Source organism: Castor canadensis, chromosome 6, assembly GCF_047511655.1.
Source record: "Castor canadensis chromosome 6, mCasCan1.hap1v2, whole genome shotgun sequence".
Taxonomy (NCBI): Eukaryota; Metazoa; Chordata; class Mammalia; order Rodentia; family Castoridae; genus Castor; species Castor canadensis.
Window position 1 is genome coordinate 168275625 of NC_133391.1, and position 27012 is coordinate 168302636.

Sequence of the window (27012 nt, forward strand, 5' to 3'; positions counted from 1 at the left end):
AGTAGATGAAAAAATATTAATATGAATATTTTAGTGGGCATCCAGAAAGAATGCTAGAAGAATCCATTCAATTTATTATGTGTGTACAGGAATATTTGACAAAACTTTATCAGATACTAGAAGATAAAGACAATCACATAGAAAGTCATATTATTTAAGACTAATTTGTGAAAACTAAAAGAAAGTAAAAAGTAAAAAATATAATCACATTAAAACTGGGAAACAGACCACTGAAAATCTGTTAAATCAAAGGAAAAGGAAAAAAGAAAATCATGTATTATTTAGAAAGCAAATAAAACAGAGACACTTTATAATAAAAAATGCATTCAGAGGAAATTTTAACTTTTTATTTAAAAAAAGACAAAGGAATGCTGTATGGTGCTGTATGAGTTTTTTGGGAAATCATAATAAGAACTAAACAAATAAAATGAAACTGGGCATATGGAAATAATAAAAGCAATATGGAGATAATCTAATATAAAATAAAATGGTTTAAAAGATCAGCAAATGCTATCAGAGATAAATAAATAAAATATACACAGGGTAAATACTGGACTTTTTCTGTAAGTGACACAATGCCACTGAGCTTTCTTAGTTGGGGTGTTACCTACGGGACATGATAAGAATGTCTGATGTTCACTTTTCTCATCTTGTAATATGTTCAGAAGTCACATGCAAATGTGTATCTTTATTGCTGGAAAATTAAATTCTCAGGTCAGGGTTTTTCTAAACATATTTGGCAATTGCTGCATTGCCTCAGAAGCTTACATTATCCATATACTTAATTACCTGATTAAAGACCTTGAATTTTAATTGATTATTGTTTTTAACAGCTCCAGCAGACAAGGCAAAACAAAACCTACCAACAAAAATAAAGTATCAGGACACGAAAACTCCCAAAAACTTTGTGCCAAAGATTCTGAGCACCGTGACCGGGAATATTATTCTTCTTCTTAAGAAACATTTGCCCTTATAGTTTCAGAATTGCTTTCAAACTAAAGTCATTTACCAAAAATAACTTGAAAATACTGGGTAAATAACTATAATTTTGGATAATGTTTTTCTGATTTTAAGTGTTCAAAGTGTCAGGAAATTAAAATTTCAATGGCTCAGTGTATTTGTATTGGAGTCCAGCCAAGATAGAGATTCTACTCCCAGAGTTGAACTGAGAATTTCTTTAAAGGACTATTTTTGAAGCAACGGGCAAGATTAAAGGACAGAGGGCATGCTGAAATACAGGGAGAACGCAGACAAGACAGAGAGAAGCCCTGACCACCCTTGGACCTGGTGGAACTCGTACCAGCAGAGTCATGAGGCGTCAGGGGAATAGATCTCCTAATCTCTTTCTGCTTCTGCCCCAATTTCCTTCCCATGAACTACATTAGCCAAACCCATCTGAGATCAGAGAGCAGGGCATCTTTGTCTAGGTGGAGCTTGGACAGAGAGAGTGAGGAGAAGAAAAATTAATCACCCAGCATTCTACTAAATAGTACAACAATATACCATGTGTCTGTCCTTGGTCCAGAATGTAGCAAATAGATACCCAGTGTCTCTTTGATACCTTTCATCTAATTAGGGAAAACACTTCAGATTCTGCAAGTCCCTTGTGATTATTCAATCAATGCCTTCATTAGCTAGAATGGCCGTGAACTATCTAATGCTAAATTGAACCTGGCACCGTGCCCTTGAGAACCAATCTTTTAATCCTAACTCAAAAGGGACTAAAACAACATTAAATAAGTCTGATTTCAGCCTGTAAAAACACTAAATTGAAAGCAGTTTCAATCCCGAAACACATATACTTAATTTGTTGTACTTAAAGCTTTTGCTGTCTTACTTTCCAGGGTCTGATTAAAATAAATTTTGAATCATATTAAGCTAGTCTTCTTGATCCTGTGGCAAGTAAGTGCTCAGCGTACTCACTTCATGCTGTCAGATAGCTGTAAATGTTTTTCCACACCACACCGTGTGTTTTAGAAGTGCTGTCCTAAACAGTATGTAAATTGTGTGTGCAACCTTTGCTACCCTGCCACTTTTTCATGACTGCTGGCTGTGTAATTTCAATTTTAACAAATGTGTGTCACTGAGTCACTAGAAGAATTGCTTCAGAAGTTGCTGCTGCTTTACTGAAACAAAACAAACAACATGACACAGCAACAAAGAACAATTTACTGACAGAAACTTGGAGCCATTAGCTTTTCTCACATAGTACATAGCTTGGCCTGAACTAGCATGGGTCAAGTACTTTATTAATCCATGCATCCTTGGAGATAGAAACTCAGAGATAGGGGTGGTAGCTCAGCCAGCAATTGAGAAAAATAGTCAGAATCAGCAATAGGGAAGGAAAAAAATCAGAAATGTGGAGGACAACTTGGGAGAAAATGATTTGTATCTTTAAGCAGAAATTAAGTTATTTAATAATTATATTTTAAAACAGTAATTATTTCTTTCTGTGGCATTATTGATGAATCAAAATCCTACCATATTTTAGATAATTCCATCATTCAATAGGAAGATCGTTGTGGGAGCTGATAGATAATGAATGTCGTGATAAAGACTGTACATAGTATTCTGACTTTTTCAAATTGGTATAGACTAAAAAAATCAGAATCAATCATGTATAGGTTACAGTTCAGATCAGGCAGAATCCAAATAAAATATTCATATGTACTTTGGTAGAGGTGAATATATTCACTATGGACTTACAGTCTGTTGTTTTCATTTATTTATGTATGTAATTCATGGGAGAATTTGCGAGATCAGGTTACTAAAATGCTATAGAACATATATTTATATGCAACGATAGTAAAAGTGAGAGTCATCTTTGTGAAGTGATAGTTTTTGCAATTCCTGGAAACTACAAAGGATGCAAAGTGGTCTAAGTGTATAACATTTTCATAAAAATTATAGTAGTCAAAATGAAATCTCTTTGTATAATTAATATTCACTGATAAAAATTGTTTTCTTCTCTAAAATAAATGAAATATATTAATCAAAATTGGCTCCACACATGAAAGTCATGGTCAGGAGAAAAAGACGAGCTCATTTGTTTGCTTTGTTTTTTATCATGGTGGAAGCCAGTTCCTCAGATTGACGCAAGAAAACACAAACTATTTGCAAATGAGTAGAAGCTCAGGATTCAAGTTCCCTTGCTCCCTCCAGTGGCCATAGACTGTCACCTGGCCTCTGGAAATGCCACATCCCAGAACTACATCTATTGGAGTTACTTGTTTGTTCCTCAGATTATTCATTCCGTATAAACACCACTTCCATATGCCCTTCGGTCCAAGTTTTTAAGATGCAAACAAGACAATCTCCCTTCCAAAAGTTTCTCATGATATCCAGGTCTAATATTGTCTGAGGCTACCTGCATCCACTATATTCCCTTTGAAATTCACTTACACTCACTTCCTTGCCACCTTTGGCCTTTAGGGCCAAGGAGAAGTTAGCAGTGGCAAAAATGGAAGGTGTGAGCAAAAGCCTAGAGAAACAGGTGGCTCATAGGGAGAAAGAAAATATTCCAAGAAACTAGTGATCGTCCCTCCCAGGTTTGCAGCTAAGGGTCAGTTTCTTTTTCTTGGATTTCACTTAGATTTCCTTCTGTCACATAGACTTTTAAGAAGCATGTTACAGCTGCTCCAAAGAGGTCACCAGCAGTCAGAATTGAAGAGATAAGCAAAGGCAGAAAGTAGGAAGTGTTCCTTATCCACTCCTTAAACAAGAAAGAGTATGCAAATTTCTCATCAAACACATCATTCTCACATGTCTTATCAGGATCTTCTGGGATCGAGCATAAAATATAGAGTCTGATGGAAAGTTCCTGGTTCTGAAATTGCTGAAGCACCCATAGACATCCAAAACACAAATATGAGTAGTGTTTCTCAAAGGTTCCTTGGGAATTGTAGGAGTCACTGATACTCTTGCAAGTGACCCTCAAAGTCAAATAGTCTTCACAACAATACTGAGAGGCTGTTGCCATTCAGTGCTTTTTCTCATATGCATGTTCAGTGGTGCTTTCCAGAGACCACAAGGCATGAGATAACATCAGTGCTTTGACAGCTCAGAGAACACGTGCTATGTATTCTTCTGTGTTAAACATTTTTCAGTAAATAACATTTTAATATAACCCGTATCAGTACTCTTAGGGGTCCTCAGAAATTTCAAGAGCATAAGTCATGACACAGAAACTTTGAGAACTGCTAAAATAGAGAGACTGAAGCATCAGGGAATCCCCCATGCTGAGAAGACATGGATCAGTGATCAGAAGTCTGGATAAAATGCACAAGCAAGCCACGCACATCTCGGTGACATTTGTGCCAAATCAACTTCTAGCTCTCTAAGCTAGTAAAATCCCATAGAGCAACTGTAGTATTTTCTAGATATAGCTTTTACATTATTTTCTTCAAAATGATTTGTATTCATTTTCTATGTTTTTATAATTATTCATAGTCAGAAATATTAATCTATCCTCATTAGATCATTAATTAAAATATGATGCTTTTATCTTATGCTACATTAATTTAAATGGTAAATAATCTGAAGACAAAAACTTACAAAGAAATACTTGGTCTAACAAGGAATTTATAATCAGAATGTACAGAGAGCTCAAAATACTGAATTCCCAAAAATCCAATGACCCAATGAAGAAATGGGCAAATGAACTCAGCAGAGCTTTTTCAAAGAAAGAAGTCCAAATGGCTAAAAAACACATTAAAAAATGTTCACTGTCCCTGGCCATAAAGGAAATGCAAATTAAAATCACATAAAGATTCTACCTCATTCCTGTTAGAATAGTTATCATCAAGAACACAGAAAACAACAAATGTTGGCGAGGATGTGGGGAAAAAGGAACTCTCATATACCATTGGTAGGAATGTAAATTAGTACAGCCACTATGGAAAACAGTATGGAGGCTCCTCAAAAAGCTAAAAATAGAATTGCCATATGACCACTTCTAGGGATATATCTGAAGGAATGTGAGTCAGGTTACAATAAAGGCACCTGCACACCCATATTTGTTGCAGCATTATTCAGAATAGCTATGGAAACAGCCAAGATATCCCACTACTGATTTGAATGGATTAAGAAAATGTGGGATTCATATAAAATGGAATTTTTTTCAGCCACAAAGAAGAATGAAATTTTGTCATTTGCATGTAAATGGATGGAACTGGAGAACATCATCTTAAGTGAAGCCAGATTCAGAAGGCCAAAAGCTGCTTATTCTCTCTCATATGTGGAATACAGACCTAATACAAATATGGAAATATTATGAAAAACAAGTCACACTAAGGGGAGGTCACATGCGAGAGGGATAGGGTAAAAGAAGGAAATTAAAAAGGTGAATATGGTTAATGTACTGTCTTTACAAGAATGAATATAGAATTTTTAAACCTGTTGAAACCCTCATAAGAAAGGGACTAAGGTAGGATGAAGAAAAATAGAGGAGATGAACCAATTGGGGTTATAATATGTATATACATGGAAATATCAGGAGGAAACTCCCTGTGTAGCTATCTTAAACAAACAAAAATGTCATTTTTTTATCTACAACATCAGAGAATAGGCGGGTGGAATAGGTCTTGCCTGTCAGATACCAGTGGGAGTATGGAGGTTGTAAGGAAGGGGTGTAGAAGGGTGAGTATGGTGCAAATACTGTGTACACATGTATGTAAATACAAAAATGATACCTATGATTTCTGATGAAACTATTCCAAGAATGGGGGGATAAAGGAGAATGGTGGAAGGGGTGAATTCAAGTATGATATATTTTATACATTGTAAGAACTTTTGATAATGTCACAATGTACCCCCACACAGCACAACAATAAACAAACAAACAAAAAAAGAACTACTTGGGAGCTGGAAAGGTAATAAAAATCATTCTATGACTGTACAATATCACACACTATAAAATTCTTTACTTTCAAGCTAAAATATACATTTGACATTTGCATTTTCTGATAAATACCTTTTTGTTCAGTTCCCTTTATTATTTACAGATCTAAAGAAACAGTGAGTTTACTGCACAGAACACCTTACAATTTTAGATTTATGCACCTACAAAAATCAAATTTGGGAAAGCATACTAATTAAGACAATAACATCTGTCAAATCTAAATCAATTTAAAATCTAAATGGGTAATTCAATATTCTTGGGACCATTAAAGTTTTAATTTTCACATAAAGCATTATACATTGAAAGCAACTGACCAGATGAAATTGAGATTCTGCAGACAGAGACATAGAAATGAAATTTAAATGTACACCTGCACATAGAACAACCACATCACCCCTAAGTAGATGGGCTGAACCACTGTTTTCAGGGAACCTCCTCAGTGGAACTCCTCCAAATGAGCTTTAAAAATAAATTATTAATGAAGCTCAGGAGAAAATAACCAGCTTATCATCACCAGCTAGCTACCTCTTATTCTGAGTAAGTTTCAAAAGTGGCAAGTTCTTCTAGAACCCATAAAGAACGAACAGCTGCTATAAATAAAACTGAGTAGTAGTGCAGCTTAAATAAAGTTAGTGTTTATGTTCTGCAGAGTAATTTGTAGTTACATATGACTAAAGTGCTCTGAGCTTATCAGTTCAATACTCTTACAAATAATAATTTTCTCCTTGATGTTTAACTTATAATAACCCCTTTGTGTATAATGTCCTTAACTGGTATTTCCTATAAAATGTTTTACCTTTCTATTTGATGTTGCTCTAAGAATTTATTCTCATTTAGAATGAGATAATACTAAATTTTCAAATCATTCTTAACCTTCTGCCTTGATCAACCAGCAAGAGGATAGAAATGAATGCAAATTGCTTGTTGGTAATTGATGTATGTGAATCTTCATATGATTATTTTTATTGCCTACATAAAAGTAAGTTTTTAAATCATTTTGAACCTAAGTAATGCGTTTGTGTACCCCCTGACAGACATAAATTTCACCAAAGCTGCCCCAGTGAGGTGTCCAGTTCTGAACACATGCATCTCAATGTTTATGCTTATTATTCTTTTGATTATCCTGAATTAATGGCCTCACAGAACATCCCTTGGGCTCCTGTTCAAGACACTGGGCAATTCCATTAGCTTTTACTTTTAGTACATTCTTGTTAATGATAAAATAATCCTTTGAAATTAAGTTTATAAACTCTTCCCTTTAGAGACCTTCTCTTGTTCTGATGGCTGCAGTTTACTGTACTGATGACTTTCATAGCTACAACTCTGTCCTAAAATTTCATTTACACATAATCAAAATTTGATCTAGAAAATTATTAAAATACCTAGAAAGATTAGGTTTGTCAAGTTGTGTTAGAGCCAGTATTAAAATCAAGTCCAGATTCTGTTTGTATTATACTTGTGTTCCCACCATCCCCTCGAACTCTGATTTAAAAAGTAAGCCTATCCTTCCCCAAACACAGTCCCCCACACTGGCTGCCAATATGCCTTTAGGAAATGTTCCTCCTGCCTACTTAGTCACTACCTCCAGATGAGCTCTTTTATATTAAAAGATCTTTTAAATATGCATCCTGCTCTCTGCTCCTAATGCACCCCCACCCCAGTTGTGATTTCCTCCATTACTGCAGGTTTCCTTTTTCTGCACTTCAAGAATTCCCTGGTCTGTCCTCTGTCTGCCTCTAAGCCTGCTGCGCCACACCTTAAATGTTAAATCTTTGCTTTTATCCTGTTTTCCCCTTTTCAGTGAACCAGTCGCTGTGCAATACTGTGCACATTCTTCTGCTAAACAATTAAAATTCTTCAGAGTCTGATCCAGAGAGTATTAAAGTAGTGTGATGGAGTAGGATTAATTTTCCCAGGCAATCAGACATCAGAGCAGGCTGCATGGAGGAGGTAACACTTAAATAGCACATGATAACAGGTTGAGGGAGCAGGAAAAGCTTTCTCTTGATGTCAAAAGATTTCAATTTGTCCTCTCTTGGCTGTGACACTAGGTGCTTGTTTTAAACTTTTCACGGCAAGCAGGACATTTTGATGAACTATGTGTTAGATGTCTCCCTTGCAAATGAAAGCTTACAGGGTGTGAAAAGAAAATAATAGGTGATATTTGAGGGAGTACTATAATAAGTTTTTCAGGACAAAAAAAATCACAGTGCATGTTTTGTATTACCAAGTCATGTGGTTGTGTAATTAGTGAAGTAGATAATATTAATAACGAGTATCATATAGAAGTTTATGTTTTCACAGCCATTATTTCCTTTAGGTGTTCAGATTTGGGGAGATTAAAATATGTGGAGACAGAATAACATAAAGTGTGGTTAAAAACATTCACTTTGAGTCCAGACTTCAGTGTTTGAGCCGCAGACCCATCACTGACTGTGTGGGCTCAGCAAGTAGGACCACACTTCCTTGATATCAGAAGAGATGACAGTAGCTTTCTCGCGGGCATGTTACTATAATTCAATGAATTGACAGACATCGACCATTCAGGACAGTCCCTGGAACTTAGTAAGCACTCAGTAAAAGTTAGCCAGTACTGCTGTCACCTTATCACCATCAGCACCATCATTTTTGGTTGCATAAATACAAAGGTGTGCTGACTTCTACTCCTGCTTTGTTTTCCAATGCACATCCAATCACTCCATCAGTGTAACTGTGAATTAAGTGAGGTTTGAGAATGTCATATGGGAGGCCTCTGACCCTTTTGTATTATTACATAGTGCATACATTAATTAAGAATGTCTTCTGCATTTTGGGACAGGTGTTCGGCTAAAGCAGACAAGCATTAGCAGTTCCAGAAAAGGTCACTCTAAACCTGTGTAAACAGAATAAGTACACGTGGTCATGGAAAATCTAAAATAGCCAGTTAATTCAATCAGGAGAGCTTGTGTATTTTAGTGTCAATGTTGATATAAACTGTAAGTGAAAAAAATTAACATTTCATATTATCTGGTTACTAATACTGATTTTATCACACTAACAGTGGACAGTCAGCTTCCCCAACCCATACCTGGTCCTCTAAGTAACAGTTCACTGGGAAGTATCTTAAGCTGAGGTGTGAACATTTCTTCTGCAAACAAGGGGGCCTCCATTTATGGAAGAATTTTTCAACTTCAAAGTGTTGACGTTTGCATATTTATTTAAGTCTAAATAAATAGTGCTGTGAAGTAAAATGACAAAGATACAAGTAGAGTTTTTTTTTTTACAAGTTGCTATGTGGTCTCTGATCAATTCATATATTTGAAAATCTATTGAGACATGGGCATTAGAGTCAAGACACTTTGCTTCATGTATCTTCTTAGGATTCGTAGGATCAGCTATCGGGTTTTCTTGGGATTTTCCCCCTCCAAGCAGTTGAGACTAGGAGGGTTTGATCAGACCAAGGACAGAATATTCTTAAGATTATGAATTGATCAAGAAGTGGTTTCACTTCATCTCCTTAGTCTACAGTATGAGTCCTTTTGAGCATGTCCTGGGCTCAGTTTTGAGGACTCTCCCATAAGGGGGAGGGTCCAGACTGGTCCAAAAAGTCACTGTGACACTTCAGGGCAGTGTCCTGAAAACATGTATACCAGAGCATGGCTTCTGTATCTGTGACCAAGAAGGACATTTTGACCCATTGTCACTTGGAGTTCAGGCTTCTTCTGGAGCAATTAATTGTGCTAAAGACAATATTCCATTTCCTTAGGTAGAATTTTAGGGTACAGCCTCTTCCTCTTCCCCTACTACATTCTTTATATCACCCCACTCTCCAATTTATATGCTTTATATCCTCAAGACTGCAGCTGCATTTTATCTCTAGCCCAGGCAAGACTAAATTGAAATTCAAAAGTTCTAGAGGAAAAAGAAAATATAATTTAAAGCTCTAAACTGTAAATGCCTTTAAAAGTCTTTGGCAAATTTGTCTTTTCTACCTCAATGCACCGTAATGTTAATAAAAGTAATGGAGAGTTAGTTATATGCAAATTTTACTCCCATTGTAAAGTAATTAAGAGCTGTCCTATAATTTAAACCTTTTTCACATTTTCATATATCTGTTCTCTCCAAAATTGGAATAAATAAATGATTTTGATTTGAGGCCTTGTGAGCAATGGAAAAAGTCATTGTAAAGTCTGCATGAAGTTGGCATAGTTTGGCTGTCATCCTGTTTTGTCCTTGCCATGTCAGGTTGTAATATTATGATTTATTGCTCATTGTTGCAATTACCATTGTCAGAGTACATCTAGGGTTTAGTGCTTGAGATGTGGGAACAAAGTAATGAGATAGAGAACCTTGGTTTGTTTTCATTGAGTATTGATCAAATAACACGACTTACTCTATAAAAGATGAGCAGACTTGATTATTCAATGATAAATTTTTAGGGGAAAATCAATAATATTTTAATATGACTTATTTTGAAAAGTGGCATTACACTGTCTCTGAAAATCCTGAATAAACAGCATTTGTAGGTTTCTGGGGATAACTGTATGACTCTATCCAGAATATACAAAATTATTTAACTTGCTAACTATGTACTCAAGAAAGTTCATCAGAACAAATTCACACATTCTCCTTGAAAGGCAAATAATTTAGGCATTGCAACTATTTTTCCTTTATAAATTAAATTGAACTATGTGAAGATTCTATTTTATTTCATTTTGTTGACTTTCCAAAATCCGCACATTGTCGTTGAATTTGTGTTAACCTTTGTTGCCCCTGATATGCACTATCGCAAGGAGGAGTGTGGCCAGTGCAGGTCATTGTGCACAGAAAGAAGCAGGAAAGCCAGCCACAATGGGAAGCTGCTCATTTACCTGACAATTCAGGTAAAATGGTGACCACTAGCCTCTAAGAGCCCTTGCACTTCACCATAGCTCACTCTCTTCCATTGAGGTGTGACCTTCAACAAGGACCAAGGATAAAGCCCTTGGCTAAAATTCATCACAGCCTGCCCAGTACTGACCTTTTCCTCCTCCTCTTTGTGGTCAGTCTTCATGTGCAAGTACCCAGCAGAGTCCCCTCCTTTGCCTTCAACAACTCTTTACCTACCCATCACCTGAGCCCGAGAGACCACTCTTGACTCTGCTGTATTCTGCAGCTTCCGTTGCAGCAAAGGGTACAATATGCTCCTGGCATCCAGAATGCATCTCTCCACAGAGGCATTGAGTGTTTGGCGATTAAGCTTATAATATCACCAGTACAGATTAAATTACATTTTTCCAGGCTACTAGAAACTTAACCATCTGGTATATACTGTTTTCTTGGGAACATCTGATTATATATAAGAATATATATATATATATATATATATATATATATATATATATATGAATTGTAATCATACTTTTGTTATGCCCTTTATGATGAAGTGAGGGCTGCATGAAAACACTTTTATTTCCTTGTTTTATTTTTCAGAAACTCTACTGTTTCCAAAATACCAAGTATTAACTGTATTAGTTAATTTCTTCATCATTCACTATCCAGTAATTTTTTAAAGTTTCCTCATGTTGTTCAGAAGTTCCATCAGAGAATCAGAGGGCAGGGAAAGGTCTTAAATGGCAAAGCTCATGTGAACTGAGAAGGTACATTATTTTTATGCAGAAGTGGTCCATGTCATGTTACATCTGAATGTCATGTGAAATATGAAGCTATTTTTAATTCTTGAAATAAGGAACTCAAAATTTCTCACACTAGAAATGTTGTCTAAAAAGCCGAAGGAGTGTACCAAGGAGGGTTTACTGAATACACTGTAATCTGTGTGTACATTCTTAGCCCATTATGAAAAAAGTGGCTTTGTATCATGATAGTAAGAAATATTAGAAAACTTGTAATGCCTAGTTTTTACCCTTCAACACAGCCGCCTCATCCCAGCTACCCCTCAAACACACAAAATAGAAACTTGCAAGTACATTTTCTCTCCTCTATGAAATTTGACTATTAAAATTTTGCCTAGAAAGAAAATGAACAAACTCTTGTAACAATTCCATCTAAATACAACACAAGAAAACACAAATTCATATGAAAAGTGTAATCTAATTATAAGGCCAGGACCTGATCTTCATGTCTTTACCTCTTTTCATATAGGATATTAGGGGCACCAAATTTAACACTGTATCTTCTCTTTGTTCTCCTACTGAGCATTGCTGTGGTGGCAAAGAGAACTAGTCACCAGGGACCATATGAGATCAGGATGAATTCTACATTGTATGAATAGCTATTAATATTTTAAACACTGTCTATCCTTCTGGCACTGAGGTATTACATCACCATTTATACAATAGAATTTGTCACTGATTGGAAGGTTTCAAGTGTTTTAGAATCCCCATCATGAAGAGGGAGATATGATTATATTAACACAATTAACATGTACAAAAAGGTAGACTTTTTACATTATTTCAAATGTTTCTGATTTGTCTGATCCAAAAATAACTACTTGATTAACTAATTTGTCTCATAAGAAATGTCTCTATGTAGGTCAGGATGAGGTCATTTGAAAAATCTACTCCTTTGAGAACTTTTAAACCAGAAAAAAAAATCTCATTTGAGAGTTGGGCTCAAATTATATGGTCATTTTAGCTCTCAGAATTCAGTGCATAGATGGCTGGAATCGTGTGCGTGTGATAATTCTGAGCTACTTTCAATAAATAATACATGTCATTTCTGCTTCACTGAGACTGTCACTGACTGCTGTAAATGACTTTCATCACAGGGCCCAGCCTGCTCTCCCAGAGTGCACTTCAGCTCAATTCCAAACCTGAAGGGTCTTTCCAGTATCCGGCCAGCTACCATAGCAACCAGACCCTGGCCCTGGGTGACACAGCCCCTTCGCAGCTCCCAGGTCGCAGCACTCAGGCCAGAGCTGCAGGCCAGAGCTTCAGTCAGGTATGTGCCTTTTGCTGTATTGTGTTGGTGGGCTCACGGGGAGCAGGTGGGGAGCAAGAGTGTGGAAGGACATGGTGACCTGCCTACTTTTCTGTGTGCACATCCTACAATTCACAGAAGATCCTCTTCAGCTGTGAGTGAAGGAAAGGAATAATAAATAAATACATTTGTAGAGTAACACTGGACAGAAAACAGATTTTCTTTAGGAATATCTGTGAGCTACTCCTACTTCATGAATGTGCAAATGGGAGTCTGGTTACTGTATCTGTGTCTATGTATGATGTAAGTATGATATGCATTCTGAATTTGTAAATGTTCTTCAAAAAAAATGCTATTTTTTTTCCTCCTAAAATTTATTCTTTGGTGTTAATCCTATCAAGGCACATAGTGTGAATGTGTAATCAAGTATACAGAACTGTTCTGTAGATAATTGTAATTAGTTTAGGAATAGTTTGTCAAGTCTGACTTTGAAATGTTCCTGTAATTGTTTCTTTAAGGCTTGTGATTTTTCTTATAGTTTCACTGCACAAATTCATTAGCTGTGCTTAATAGCAACTCTTGGTTAAAAAAAAAAGCTAATACTAAAACACACACATACACACACCATACACACACACACACACACACATACACACACATATTTGTTTTTATGATATTGGGTGTATGGTATATTCAGTCAATCTACCAGAGTTAATATATTGGAGGGCTATCTTGTTTAATGCAATTATAAACTTCTTTTCAGTGGCACAGGCACTTTTAATCTCTGTGTTTTTATTCCTGGAATGGTGGAACAGCAGCCCAAGTCACCCTTTTAGGTGGAGAGCTTAGTTTCATTTTTTATGCATTTACTGAGCACTACCTCTGCCAGGAACCCTTCCCCGGCCCCGCTACTTGCAACTGGTGTCTGTAATCCTCAAGCCCACCCCGATCACTAGTTTCTTGTTATTCACCCATGTTTTTCCAACAAAACTGAAAGCTGCATGAGGGCAGGATCTTTCTCATATTTTTTATCAGTAGCTTAGCAGTCTACCTGGCTCCAAAAAAATGTGTGCAGAGTGGCAAGGACAGGGAAAATTAGAATGGTCTAGTGCAGCCACTGTGATATGCTTCTTTATGTGACATCAGTGTCATTGAAGCATGGGCTGAAAAGTTTCATTGCACTGCAGTTATTGAAGTTAAATCATTGCCTTAGTAGTGCTTTAAAAATACATGACTGCCTTCTTCAAGCAACACCCTTGTCCACTAGTGGCTTTGTGATTTTTACCTTCTTGTGATGCTGAGTTATAGGAAAGTGGATGAGAGGGCATAACAACACATTCGTTGTGATAAAGGGCCTTTCCCTCTGATTAAAGTTTAATCAGAAAGTTACTAAGTTGTACAGATATCAAAGCTATGTACTTGGAGTCATAAGAGTCAAAGTTTGAAGACATCAATGAATGCAAATGGTTAAGGGTTTGACTTACAGTTTGAGGAAAATGTTGCTAAAGTACTCACCTAGTGGCTGGGTGGAACAAACAAGTCTGAATTCAAACCAGTAGCTGAAGTGTGGCTCTGATGCACTCAACTAGCAGAACCAAGACTGCTGCTGAATATCTGAACTCTCCAGCTCAGCGGTTGTTGGTTATTGTACCTTGATCAATGGCAGCTGTGTGGCAGCATGTTTTATTGACTATCCTATAGGACCTATGACTTCAAAGTCATAGTAGAAAGTTGTTGCAGCAGTAGCCAGCACTTCTACTCTATAGCTATCCATACACCCCTGGAAGTCAGGAGACCAACGCCTCATTCCAATACCATCTCTGCTGTTCAGATCATCAAGTAGATTGTCAAATCCTCAATGAACCTTCTTGTCAGTATTCTGAATGGTGTTAAACATCACCTTTAAGGCTAGATTGATTTTTAGAATATCCTGAAGGGAATAAAGTGGTATAAGAACCAGTAAGATCAAATTATGGCTGACCAAGGCCATGCCAAGTAAGCAAGGTCCATAATCAATCAACAGAAAATATTTACTTTTTTCTAAAACCTGTGATTATAAAGTAAAGCAAATCATGTCTATCAGGCTCACAAATTGTGTCTGATTACAGTTATAAAGGAGTGTTATAGATGTTTAAGATTTTAATTTCAATTTAAAAAAAACCCTAGTTTTAGACAGGTCCTAGTGGCTCCAGCCTGTAATCCTAGCTTCTTTGGAGGCTGATATCAGGAGGACTGCAGTTCCAAGCCAACCCAGGAAAAATTGTTGTGAGACACCATCTCAATGAGAAAAAGCTGGGCACGGTAGTTCATGCCTGCCATCGCAGTGTCTGCAGGAACTTTAAAACAGGAGGATTGTGGTACAGGTTGGCCTGGGCAAAATGTGAGACCCTATCACCAAAATAACCAGAGCAAAAAGATCTGGAAGCTTGCTTGGCTCAAGTGGTAAAGTGCCTGCCTAGCAAGCGTGAAGCCCTGAGTTCAAACACCAGTACCATAAAAAATAAAACAACACAAAAACCTCTAGGTTATCCAAAATAATAATTTTTTCATCAAGTGACCAGTACCAAGTTGCTGATAAGCCCTGGTAATGCATAAATAACCTGCGTTGCCTCACTGCTGCAGCCCCAGAGTAGAACTAAAAGTCACAAAAATTGCTATCAAGGTCTCTGGTGTTACTCCCAAGTAAAATCTTTAAAAGTCCTCTTCAGATTCTAAAGTGAATTCAAGAAGCTGGGTTAGAGGAGAGCAAGTGTACAACCTTTGCCACAGACCTCAAAGCTTTTCCTGGAGGTGACATGAGCTGACTTATAGTTAGTTATCCTTTCCCTACCTCAGGCACTCTGCTGGTCCAAGCTGCATGCTCCCATCAGAGAGGGAGCAGGATGTATAGACGACTGTTCATCCCTCACTTCTTCTACCACATTAACCTTGCCCTTGGTATTGGCTCCTGTGAAGGTACCCAGTCAAAATAGAGCTGATCTTCTGGTTACTTTATACATCTCTTGTTATTCTTTGATGTATTCAAGATGCTTATTGAGTGCCATTGGTGTCATGAGCCTGTGTGCTTGAGATATAGCAGTAGAGAAAACAGACTTGATCCCTGTCCTCAAGGACCTTATATCAAGCAGCAGGGATAGGGGCTCGGAAAATCAACACTGACTAAATTGTATAGTATATTAGGTGATGGTTCTGTGTGAAGGAAATGGACACATAATAAGGTTAAGTGATAGGTAAGGAGAACAATGGGGCATAGTACAAATGAGACTTCACAGAGGAGACATTTGGGCAAAGACATGAGGGAGAGGAGTGAGCTGTATGGCTTAGTGGAGTCTGGCAAGAGCAATGGCCCCTACCCATGGGTAGACTCGCATGTTGACAGAACGAGCAGGAGGCTAGGGGGACAGAGGATGGTACAGCAGTTTGTAATGTGCTGGGAGACCTAGGTGATCATTGTTAGGGGTTCATCTTTCCACAGAGAGAGGTGAGAAGCTGGTAAGAATTTTCAGCAAAACATGACCTGCCTCATGTGTTAAAAGCGTCGTTCTGTCATACCATATGTCATAGCCTAGAGTCAGTTGCATAGGTTTCCTCAGTACAAGGGCCAGAACCATGCAAAATTAATCTCTGTATCCCTCTTAATTGATGCAGGGTTCACAAAGTATCCAACAGGCTCCTCCAACACCAGCTGAGATTCTTTGTAATTATACTGCACGGGCTTGCAGGTGGGTTAGAGGATAAAGTTCTCCCCCAGGTTTTACCTGCTTTCACACATGCGAAATTTCTTACGATTATATGAAATGCCAAATATACAACCTCTGACAGAGTGCTTCCTTCCATACCAGGTCTAAGCCTAGTTTCATCCAGCAGCTCGTCCCTCAAAGAAACAAAATATATAAGACATAGGACATCTGTAATATCTGTAGACACAATACTGGAAGAGAAGTACAGTAGCTTAAAGGTTTGAAAGTAGTTTCTGTTTTAAACTCCAGAGAACTGACGTATGTGTACGATGATAATCCTAGGGAATGGCCTGCTAGCTGCAGGAAATTGAGAATGGCATGATTGTTCTCTAAAATGAAACTACACAATAGTGGATATTCTGGAAAAGCAATAAGCTTTTTGAGAGGTGAAATTGCCAATTCTTTTTGATCTGGCCTATCTATTTAATGTTGCACTGCTTTTATGTCTTAAAAGCCCTTGTTTATGCTATATCATAATTATAAATACACCATCTGCTCACTTTTGCTAGAGGCTGATGTGCTTATTGTTGGAACACTGGATGGAACCTTGCTTGTTGGCGCAGGCTTCCATCAGGTAGATGTGAAAGACAAGGGGACCAGGAGCTCTGTGGACGGCAGTGGGGCAGACCGCCAAGCCCTCCATGGTACAGAGAGGAGCCAGTTCCCAATTATATTGATCTCTGTTGCATTGATCCCTGCTGCACTGATCAATAGTGATTCATCATTCCCTAGTGTATTGATCATGGAATGGAAAAGGCTATAATGACAACGACAGTGACACCACTTCAGTTTGCTTAATTATGAAAGAAGTTGTCTTCAGGCTAATACTGTCAAGAGAAAAGTCACCAGCAAACTTAGAAAACACAACTGCAGAGATAAATTCAGTATAGAATTCATACACCATGCAGCATTTAGAGGAGAAATCATGTCGTTTTATGTGTTTTCCTTGCCATATTTGTGGGAAACTGGCAGGATAATTTTTCAGACAGTTTTAAGATGATTACTTATTGTAAATCCTTATGTCTTGCTTTGCTTTAAAATCTTCTCCCTCCATTTTCTCTTTCCAATATAAGCATATTGAATCTGGCTTCAACAAAAAGAATTTCTCATTGCAGAGAAATGTGCTTGGGTTTTACAGTGTTTCCTCTTCTATGCAAATATTTAGATGGTTGAAATTATGCTAAGTGACCCCTTGCAGAAATAAAAGTTTTATGTAGTGTATTGTTATCAGTCTCATGTAGGTTTTAAGAGTTGTCAACAAGAAATCCCTCCTAGCCAGGTGCCTGTGGTTCACACCTATAATCCTAGCTACTCTGGAGCCAGAGATCAGGAGTATCGCCATTGGAAGACATCCCAGGCAAATAGTTCATGAGACCCTATCTCAAGATGCCCAATACAAAACAGGGCTGGAGGAGAGGCTCAAGTGGTAGAGTGCCTGCCTAGCAAGCATGAGGCCCACAGTTTAAACACCAGCACTGCCAAAAGAAAAAAGAAATTCCTCCTGAAGGTATGGTTCCACAGGCCTGTAATCTCAGCCACTAGGCAAGAGGCTCTTGAATTCAAGACCACATCAAGCAAAGTTCCTGTTAGTAAGACCCTATCTCAAAAACAAAAGAAAAATAAAAGCACTGCGGGTGTAGGTCAAGTGGTATAACAAAGGGTAGAGCCAAAAAAATAAAAGGAAAGAAAGGAGGAAAACAAGATTCCTCTGCATTCTTTAAGATAAATGTCACTGCTTTATGTTTTTTTCACTAATTTTCTTCCCACTGGGATATTACAGAAATGGCTATATATAAAATAATATACAGAATACTTAATGACCTTAATCAAACTTTTATTAAAGAAAACTAAAAATCAGTACCCAAAGATGCAAAACTATACCACTCAGAGGACTTGGGAAAATGAATATACTGCCACTTCCTCACTTCAAGGGCAAGAGCAATATAATTTGCAAGATATTCTCTCTCTCTCTCTCTCTCTCTCTCTCTCTCTCTCTCTCTCTCTCCCTCCCTCCCTCTTTTTTCCCCTCTCCCCTTCCCCATATTTTAGGAGGACCTTTGCACAAAAAGGAAGCAGTTAGGGTGGTCTCTGTTGTTAGCCACACGGTGGTGGTAGTTGGTCTTATGGTCCTTTAATTGAGATGTGGACATCTGAGGAAAGGAGTTGCTTCCTGGAGCCTGTTTTTCAGTGACATATTTAATTTGCTCTGGGTGCCACCTTTCAGTATCAGTGGGATGTCACCAGCAGGTAAGCCCAGCCCTTCTTTCCTCACTGCTAGGCAGGATCTTCTCTTTAAGTCTTTTCTTCAGAAATTAGTTTTTACCAATACCAGAACCCCTCATGAGAATCACTAGACAAGCACTTGATGATGTTTTTTTTACTCCAAAATCAAATCTTTCTCACGGAACCAAGATTTTCTTCCTTTGGAATTAAATTGTCTGAAGACAATTGAAAAACAAAAGCCTCAGAATCTTGTAGACCATGGTAGGTGTACTAAAGGAAATTCATTATGTCCCAGGAAGTAAGTTCAGGAGACATGACTAATTTGAGAATGTAGATTGGTTTTAATAGCAACCTTTTATATATTGCCTAAATATGATTGCATTTTGGAGTAGGTAATTTCTTCTCGTTTCAAAGTTGTGAGGGTGAATGTCCAGATTTGCGCAATCCTTAATCTCTAGACAAACTTCTAAGAAAGTGGGGTGATTTCTCAGAAGTTTTCATTAGCAGCACGGAGATAATATCACAAAATCTTGTTACTGAATTGTGTGGTTAGAAATGTGTGTCTTCAAAGATGTCTTCATCATGTTTTGTCTTTCATCATGGCCTCCTCCACTCTCTTTCTCACACTCTGCCACCACTTCTGTGTTGAGATGACTCCCTCAAATTCCAGCCTGACCCCAGTTCAGGACCACCTTCCTGTGACTCTTCTGAGGCCCTGGCCCTGTAAGCGATGCCTTCCTTGGAAATACGCTGCCCAGCTTTTCCTCTCATGACCCTGGTCTTGCCCAGAAGCACCACTGGCAGCAGGGACCTTGGTCACCGGCCAGTGGATTTTCAAAGTGGAACATTATTAGTGATAGGTTTGCCCATCTGTTGTAACCACAGGAAAAGGGGAAGGATGAATGCAGAAAATGAGGGAGCAGACTGCTGATCATGAGTCATTAAATTCACCTTCGGGAAGCCACCAACGATGGGCTCAAGTTCTCCATTCCTGACATCATTGGCCTGGCTGCCCAGCAATCTGGACAAATATCCCTTTTGTTCCAGAGCTGAGGGCCTTGCTAACTATTTAGGAAACTTGGCAGGTCTAAATGTGTCTTCCTTAGGAGTGCCCATATATCAGAGACCTGGTATAAGTCATAGTCTTGCTCAGTGACATGGCTTACTCATGACTAAAGTCAAGACTCCTTAGAGACTGCTGGCAGTCAATTCTCTTGTTCACTGGCTGCAAGCACCGGTGATTCTTCTCCTTCTTCTTTTTGCTTTGTTTTGTTCTGTTTGTACTGCAAGATCTCCAAAGAATTAGGATTAAATAAGTTCCCAGGCTCTGAAAATGTTCCCCTTATGACCTCTCTGCCATCCCTGTTCCCTTAGTAGAAGATACAGTTTAGAGATCAAGAAGCAACTGTGTTTACCTTTGAGGCTGAGCCACTTTCTAGTCTAAGAGCAGCATATTCTCAGGGGCTCCTTCTTCCCCAAAAGAACAGAGTCATATTTGTGAACCAGAGTATGCTATACAAACAAACACACAACAATGATAGAGCTTCAAAGTAACATCAAAGCCAAGTACTCCATCTAAGAGAACTGCTGAGTGCTGTTCAAGAGTCCAGGCCTCATTTGTACATGGAAAACAGTGGGCTCTTGTCTGTGGTCATGGAGTTAGTGAATGAATTGATGCATGGAGCTTGGGCTCTGTTAGTTAATGACTATTGGGAATAATGTATATGTTACCCAACTTGCATTCCAGTTGTCTTTCTATCACACTTGGAAAATACATCATTCCCTCAAACAGTTCTATAAAATAGATATAAATGCATTCCACAATTACACAGGCGGCTCCAATGTACCACAGAGTACCACACACCTACAAATACACATACACAGAGGATATGCAAATCACAACTGAAGTATATCCCAAGTCTGATCCACTGGAAACCTAAATAATTACTAATAAATATTTAATTTATAGGGACTTTGATGAATTAGTGTCTTGATGACTTCCCCACAATAGCAATAAAAAACAAAACTACTACATTAAATCTGCATCAAATTTCTCCTGTGGGAAACTGTCCAATCAGAGCACCGATTTGACAGGGTTGCTTATCTATCCTTTGTCAATTCCAGGAGGTAGATCCTCATTTTGAAGGGGCAGAAAAGATAAAGTAGTCTTTGAGAATAATCTAAACAGAAAGTAATTTGTTCTATGACTAGCCTCCAAAAATTGGAACAAGTGACCCAAAACTCAATTCGTCTAATGGTAGATACTAGAGGATGATGGCTATGATAGCTTATGTGTTGACAGAGGACTCCGCAAAGTCACGGGTGTAACCATAGATTTTTTTTATACATTCCATGGCAATTTTAACATGCAGTTAGGTTCAAGAAACCCAGTTGTACATTTCATGCTCAGAATTCCTGCTGGGAGAGCAGCTCTGGGTGATGGTTGACCATTTCACTGAGTTGAGGGAGATGTGAATTCTGTGGAGCTTGTCTGCTGTCCTTCACACATAGAAACTCTAATGAGAGTTTTGCCAAAGCCCTTGGGCCAGCTTTGTTAACCACTCCTTCTGTCATTCCACACATATTCCTGCGCTCTCTTCTACAAATCAAGTCCTGCTTGCTGGAGACGTCACTGAGCAAAATCATGGAGCTTAGACTTTACTCTTAGTCCCACTGCTAATCTCAAAATAAGTATGGTTTTGATTGAGATACATAATGTATTTGTGAAAGCAAATTAAATATACAAATCAGACATTTATATGTGTAACATTAATAAACACATACACACACCTTGAAGAAGGACTGTCTCTCAATAAAGGGTTTATCTCCCTTGGTTTATTTTCCAAACTGTTCTTAGTAGAGGATTTTGATGTTGCTTGATTAACTTTGGCTCTTCACACGAACTTGACTTCCCAGAGACAATCTGGAATGCTGTTTGTGTGTAGATGAAGGTGCCAGCCTATCACTTGCCCCAAAAGCACTGGAGAAGAATTTGAAAGTTTTAATGGAGAGCATCGCTCCTAGTCTCTGCTGTTCCCCATAGCTCCCCACTCTCCTCCTCACCTAACCTGCGTGCTTCATTTCAAAACCTTGCCTCCAAGCTTCTCTCTCCCTCTGTGTACAAAACTATCCCCTTTTCACACCAGTGGCTCTCAAAAACCTTTCTGCTCCTCCAGGAAAGCCTAAAGACCAGAAACCTCCTGCCCAGAAGTGGTTGACAATGTAGTGTTGTCATTCGAATGCAAATTTGTCTCTGGACCTGATTCAAGGAAAGTGCTTTCCCCTCCAACTGTCTTTCCAGCTCCACCCCAGCCCTTGTTGTCTTTTGTGTTCTTCTAAATAAATGAGAGCAACTGGCTTTCAGTTGGAAGACACAGCTGCAGGGGGCTCTTAAAAGCTAGCTAGAGAGAGAGAGGACCCATGCTGAAAGATTTGGAGCCCAGTGTTAAAATCTAGAAAAGGGAGGCTTTTTCATTAACAATTGCTCTGATTTCTCTAGAATTAAAAAGAACATTTACTGAATAACCAGGTTTATTCCTCTGACAAAACATTTCCCCCTGCTTAACTCTTCTTGTCCAAAAAGAGTGCAGGCAAAAAAAGCACCAGAATAAATTCTAAGAAGTGTGCTTATTCTTGAGAGCTAAGTATGCAACTTGGCTACTTTGGGAGGTTGAAAGTGTATCCAGTGAAATGACTGGATGCTCAATGCCTGTATTTTTTTTTTCGTCATCAAAACTAACAGATCAAGAGTGTATTCAAGGAGATCATAATTGCCCTGTTGGGTAGCCTTAAAAAAAAAATCGTGTGACTAATGAGATGTCGCCCGAGACAGCTGAGAACTCTTAATCAGATACATGCCACTCTCCTGTGCTAGTCGGTTTTTCTTTCTACTGGGAAAGGAACCTGCCTGGGAAGATTGAGGGGCGTGGGTTCGCGTCTCAACCCAAGCGCAGCTGCTGGGGCCGGGCGAGCGGGTTGCTTCTCCTGGCTAAGCGCGCGTGTTCTCTCCTCTCCCGGGCACAGGGCACGACGAGCCGCGCCGGCCACCTGGCGGGGCCGGAGGCCGCGCCACCGCCGCCACCGCCGCGGGAGCCGTTCGCGCCCAGCCTGGGCAGCGCCTTCCACCTGCCGGACGCGCCGCCCGCCGCCGCCGCCGCCGCCGCGCTCTACTACTCCAGCTCCACGCTGCCCGCGCCGCCGCGCGGGGGCTCCCCGCTGACCGCACCGCAGGGCGGCTCGCCCACCAAGCTGCAGCGCGGGGGCTCGGCCCCCGAGGGCGCCGCCTACGCCGCGCCGCGCGGCTCCTCGCCCAAGCAGTCGCCCAGCCGCCTGGCCAAGTCCTACAGCACCAGCTCGCCCATCAACATCGTCGTGTCCTCGGCCGGCCTGTCCCCGATCCGCGTGACCTCGCCCCCCACCGTGCAGTCCACCATCTCCTCCTCGCCCATCCACCAGCTGAGCTCCACCATCGGCACCTACGCCACCCTGTCGCCCACCAAGCGCCTGGTCCACGCGTCCGAGCAGTACAGCAAGCACTCGCAAGAGCTGTATGCCACGGCTACCCTCCAGAGGCCGGGCAGCCTGGCAGGTAAAGGGGTTGCTGCCACCTGGCACCTGGCGCGGCTCACCTGGGGCGCGTGGTGGGGGGGAACCTGGCAGGCTCGATCCGAGCGCACAGGGCTAAGCAAAAGCAAGCTGGGTGTGTCTTTGACCCGGGTTTCAGTAGTTGAAGGAAGGAGAGAGCCAGGGCTTCCCTGTAATGACTGCCAGTGTCTTTCCTCACATGTGTCTATCAGTTATTGCTCTCGGGGAGTCATGTGGTCTCTCAACTTCCAACAATCGCCCTTAGCTTTTCTCTCTCCAGTCTGAAGACTAAACTATAAAAGTCAAGGGAAATTTAGCACAGAATCAAATAGATCTGTTGCTTTTTTCCCAAAAAAAAAACAAGTAACACTGCGTTTATATGATCATTTTTAGGTGCCACATCTAAGCTGTCAGAGAAAGTTAGGGATTTTTCTCACATCAGACATTTGATTGACATAGATTTCGACAGCAATGGAAAAGTAACTAATAGTGAAGTCCCTTGAATTTGTTTCCGTCTTTATTACAGTGAAGGAGGGGCTGGGCTAGGGGAAAAGAAACCTGTTTTTCTGTGCCTGCCAATTGAGAGTAGGTGACATTTCTTTGGTGGTTGTAACCATCAAAGACCAGGCTGAGCTGGTAGATCTCTGCGGTTAGCACCATATGCTCAGCTTAAACAAGGCACCGTGACTGAAAGACTAATGCTGTCTCCTAAAACACCTGACAAGTAATGGGAATTTATTGCCTATTTTTCTTCTTATAGAAGTATTTGATAATTGTGTCACTCTGGTAACAGATGCTGTGCTCATATGTTTCCTTTCTTGACACAAATAGACGACTGTGAAGATAAATAGGATAAAAAGGAACTTATTGCAGACACGAGGCAGGTGGCCAAGGGTTTCTTTGTAATTGCCAGCATGGACCAGTCTGACTTGACAGGATCCAGGCTGGGATTTGCTGCCTACTAAATTATACCAGGTACATTTACTGGCCTGAAAATAACCTTCCTCCCTCATTGCCTCTCCCTGCAGAATAGAATTTTAGAGGTAGACAATGAGTAATGCCAGCCTAGTGCTAGGACAAAATATCTATAACGTAGGGACTGAGAACTAACAATCTGTTTGGAAAAGACCCCAAAACTTTGTTTATATAAACTACAAGATTATGTCAGCAAGGGGTAGGGGGGCATGGAAGCAGTGCCACTGTGAGAGACTAAAGCCCCACGGTACCCTCTCAGCCACTCCAGACACCACAGAGAAGAGGAAACAGGCTCACAGAACTTAGGTGACATCAGGAGTTACGTGTGGTACATCTGTGCATGTTCCACTATCACTTCAGTTAAATAGGGAGTGTGGCCACATGGTTGAATATAATGGGTGAAGGGAAGAAGGTATAGGGAAGGAATTTAAAAGTAAACTGCATTGTGAAAATAGCTTGCGCTCTAATGTGTGCAATGAGTGTCTCAAAAGGTTTAGGTTCTGTGTGTGCATGTGTGCACGTGGTGGGGGCGGGGCTTGGTTAGGAGTAAGGAAACTTCTCTGGCCAAAAAGAGAACTCCAGGTGACCAGCACACTCCCCTATCCCTTCCCTTCCCTTCCCATTTCTATCTGTTCCTCAGATTTTCTAACCATTTTTCTCATTTCTGCTACGTGGTGAGAAAACAATCAATACTATTAATTTTAGAGGTACAATGGATGTTTGGGTTCATTTTTTAACATGCATGTTCATAAGAATTCATATAAAGATTTTGTCATGCAGATTGTTGCTGGTGCTTTTGAGTTTGAAATTACCCTGTAATGATGTATAAACACTTGGCTTGCATAAGATTACATGTCCCATTTAGAAAGCAGCAAGTGATGGCCCACCCAGGAGAGAGATGAGGGATAGACTCTGGTGTTTGTGAGATCAGGAATTCCAGAATGTTCATGCTCCATGCCTGATTCTGTGTGCTTGACACCATTCCAGGCATCCCAAAGTTTGGAGCCAAGTTTGTGCTAGTTGAAAGAGCACAATTATGTCAAGATTGAAAAATAGCTTTTGGACTTGTAGAGTTGTAATTTGGAAGATCTGACACTGACAACTGAAGAGTGTGAATACAGGGTAGATAGTGACTTTTCACTATGCATTCATTTTCAGTTATTTGGTACGTATCTTTTATATACTACCACTCATTTAGACCCTGAAGATGCAATGGCGTAAGCAAAATCCCTGGCCTTGTTTCAAATAGAGAAGACAGAAAACAATCAAAATAATTTCAATAGGGCAGCAAGGGAAGACTTTAATTAGAAGTTAATGTTTGAGTCATTCCTAAGGAGGTAAGCTAGATGGCTCTATGGATATCTGAGGAAAGAGTATTCTGAACAACAGAAAAAGGGCTAATAAAAGGAAGTATATATCTGATATGTTTGCAGAACAGCAAGGAGTCCAGGGGCAAAGATAAGACCATGAAGCAATTTCAGTGGAAGGCAAGACTGGGAAGGTCTTGATGGAGACTTAGGGATAATGGCTTTGTTCATTGAGGACAGTCATTGAGAACTGGGAAGCAGAATGACGTAATCAGACTTCATTTGTAACAGGTTTACTCTGGCTTTTGTGTTGAGAATGGACTTCAGGGATCAAAGGCAAGAGCAAGAATGTAAGTTGGGAGATGGTGCAATAATCTAAGCAAGAAGTGATTAGGCCTTGAGTCAAGGAGGTGATGAAAAGTAGCGGAATTCTAGATGTATGTATATGATAGAGCCCACAGAATTTTCTAATGCTCTCTCAGTAGTTTTCTTTTCCTTTTTAATAGTTTCTCTTTTCATTGTACAGCAGTGCTGAGTGGAAGGCATCTCTGCCTTGTTGGAACTCCCAATATCACAAGTGTCACCTACCTACTTGGCTCTTACAGGAGTAGAGGTTACAATAGCATCTACTCTTATCATTTTAGACATAAATAAGGTAATGTTTATAAAGTACTTGCACCTTTCCTGGCTCAATGAAAGTTAATTCATACCATACAACCTTGAATGTTGGGAAGAAGTCATGTGTTTTTGCTTTACAAACAAAACAGCTTTGCTGAATTAGAAAATATGCCATTTTCTGGGTTGGGCATACAAAGATGACAGCGGCATGATCTCTGTGTTAAAGACCTAGTTTTGATTTTAAACCCAGGTGGAATGAGGTAGAGGTTAGTAACGATGAGAGCATCAATGAGGGGCATCCTATTGAAATCCCATGTGTACTCAGCATGCTTTCTTCAGGAGGTTTTAAGCACTCAGCAATAATGAAGGAGAGAAATGTATCTGGAACAACTTCAGAAAGTAAGTGTTTGAGTATTTGGGGGACAGAAGAGAGATGACCAACAGTTCAGAGTTTCTCCAGCAAAGATGAGTGGCAGGGAGTGGGGAGGGACAAAAGTACCAGGTAGTAGTCCCCACAGTAAAGGGCTTGTAGAGTCATCAGCCAGTGGCTCCCCACCATGATCATATGGGCATGTCAGAAACTGTTCTGGGATGTGAGGAGGATGGATATACCAAGAAAAAATGAGCAGGGAAACTGAAAGCCATAGATGCAGTCCTTCTCTCTTCCCAGATGCAGTTATTAAAACTCTCCCGCTTGCTTTAAAGTGGAAGAACTCAACAGTGGAAATTGAGGTTGAATAAATGATATATTCTATTTTTCACAATGTTC

General features: G+C 39.6%; 1 protein-coding gene across 7 annotated transcripts in view; it reads left to right on the forward strand.

Moving 5' to 3' along the window:
• The window catches only part of Ctnnd2 (catenin delta 2), an 858282-nt gene that overhangs the window by 462716 nt on the left and 368554 nt on the right, over positions 1 to 27012 (forward strand). For all 7 annotated transcript variants that reach the window (XM_074077729.1, XM_074077725.1, XM_074077730.1 and 4 more), the window contains 2 exons: positions 12645 to 12817; positions 22783 to 23347. In XM_074077729.1, the coding sequence (XP_073933830.1) occupies positions 12645 to 12817; positions 22783 to 23347 (738 nt within the window). The remainder of the gene's footprint in view (positions 1 to 12644; positions 12818 to 22782; positions 23348 to 27012) is intronic.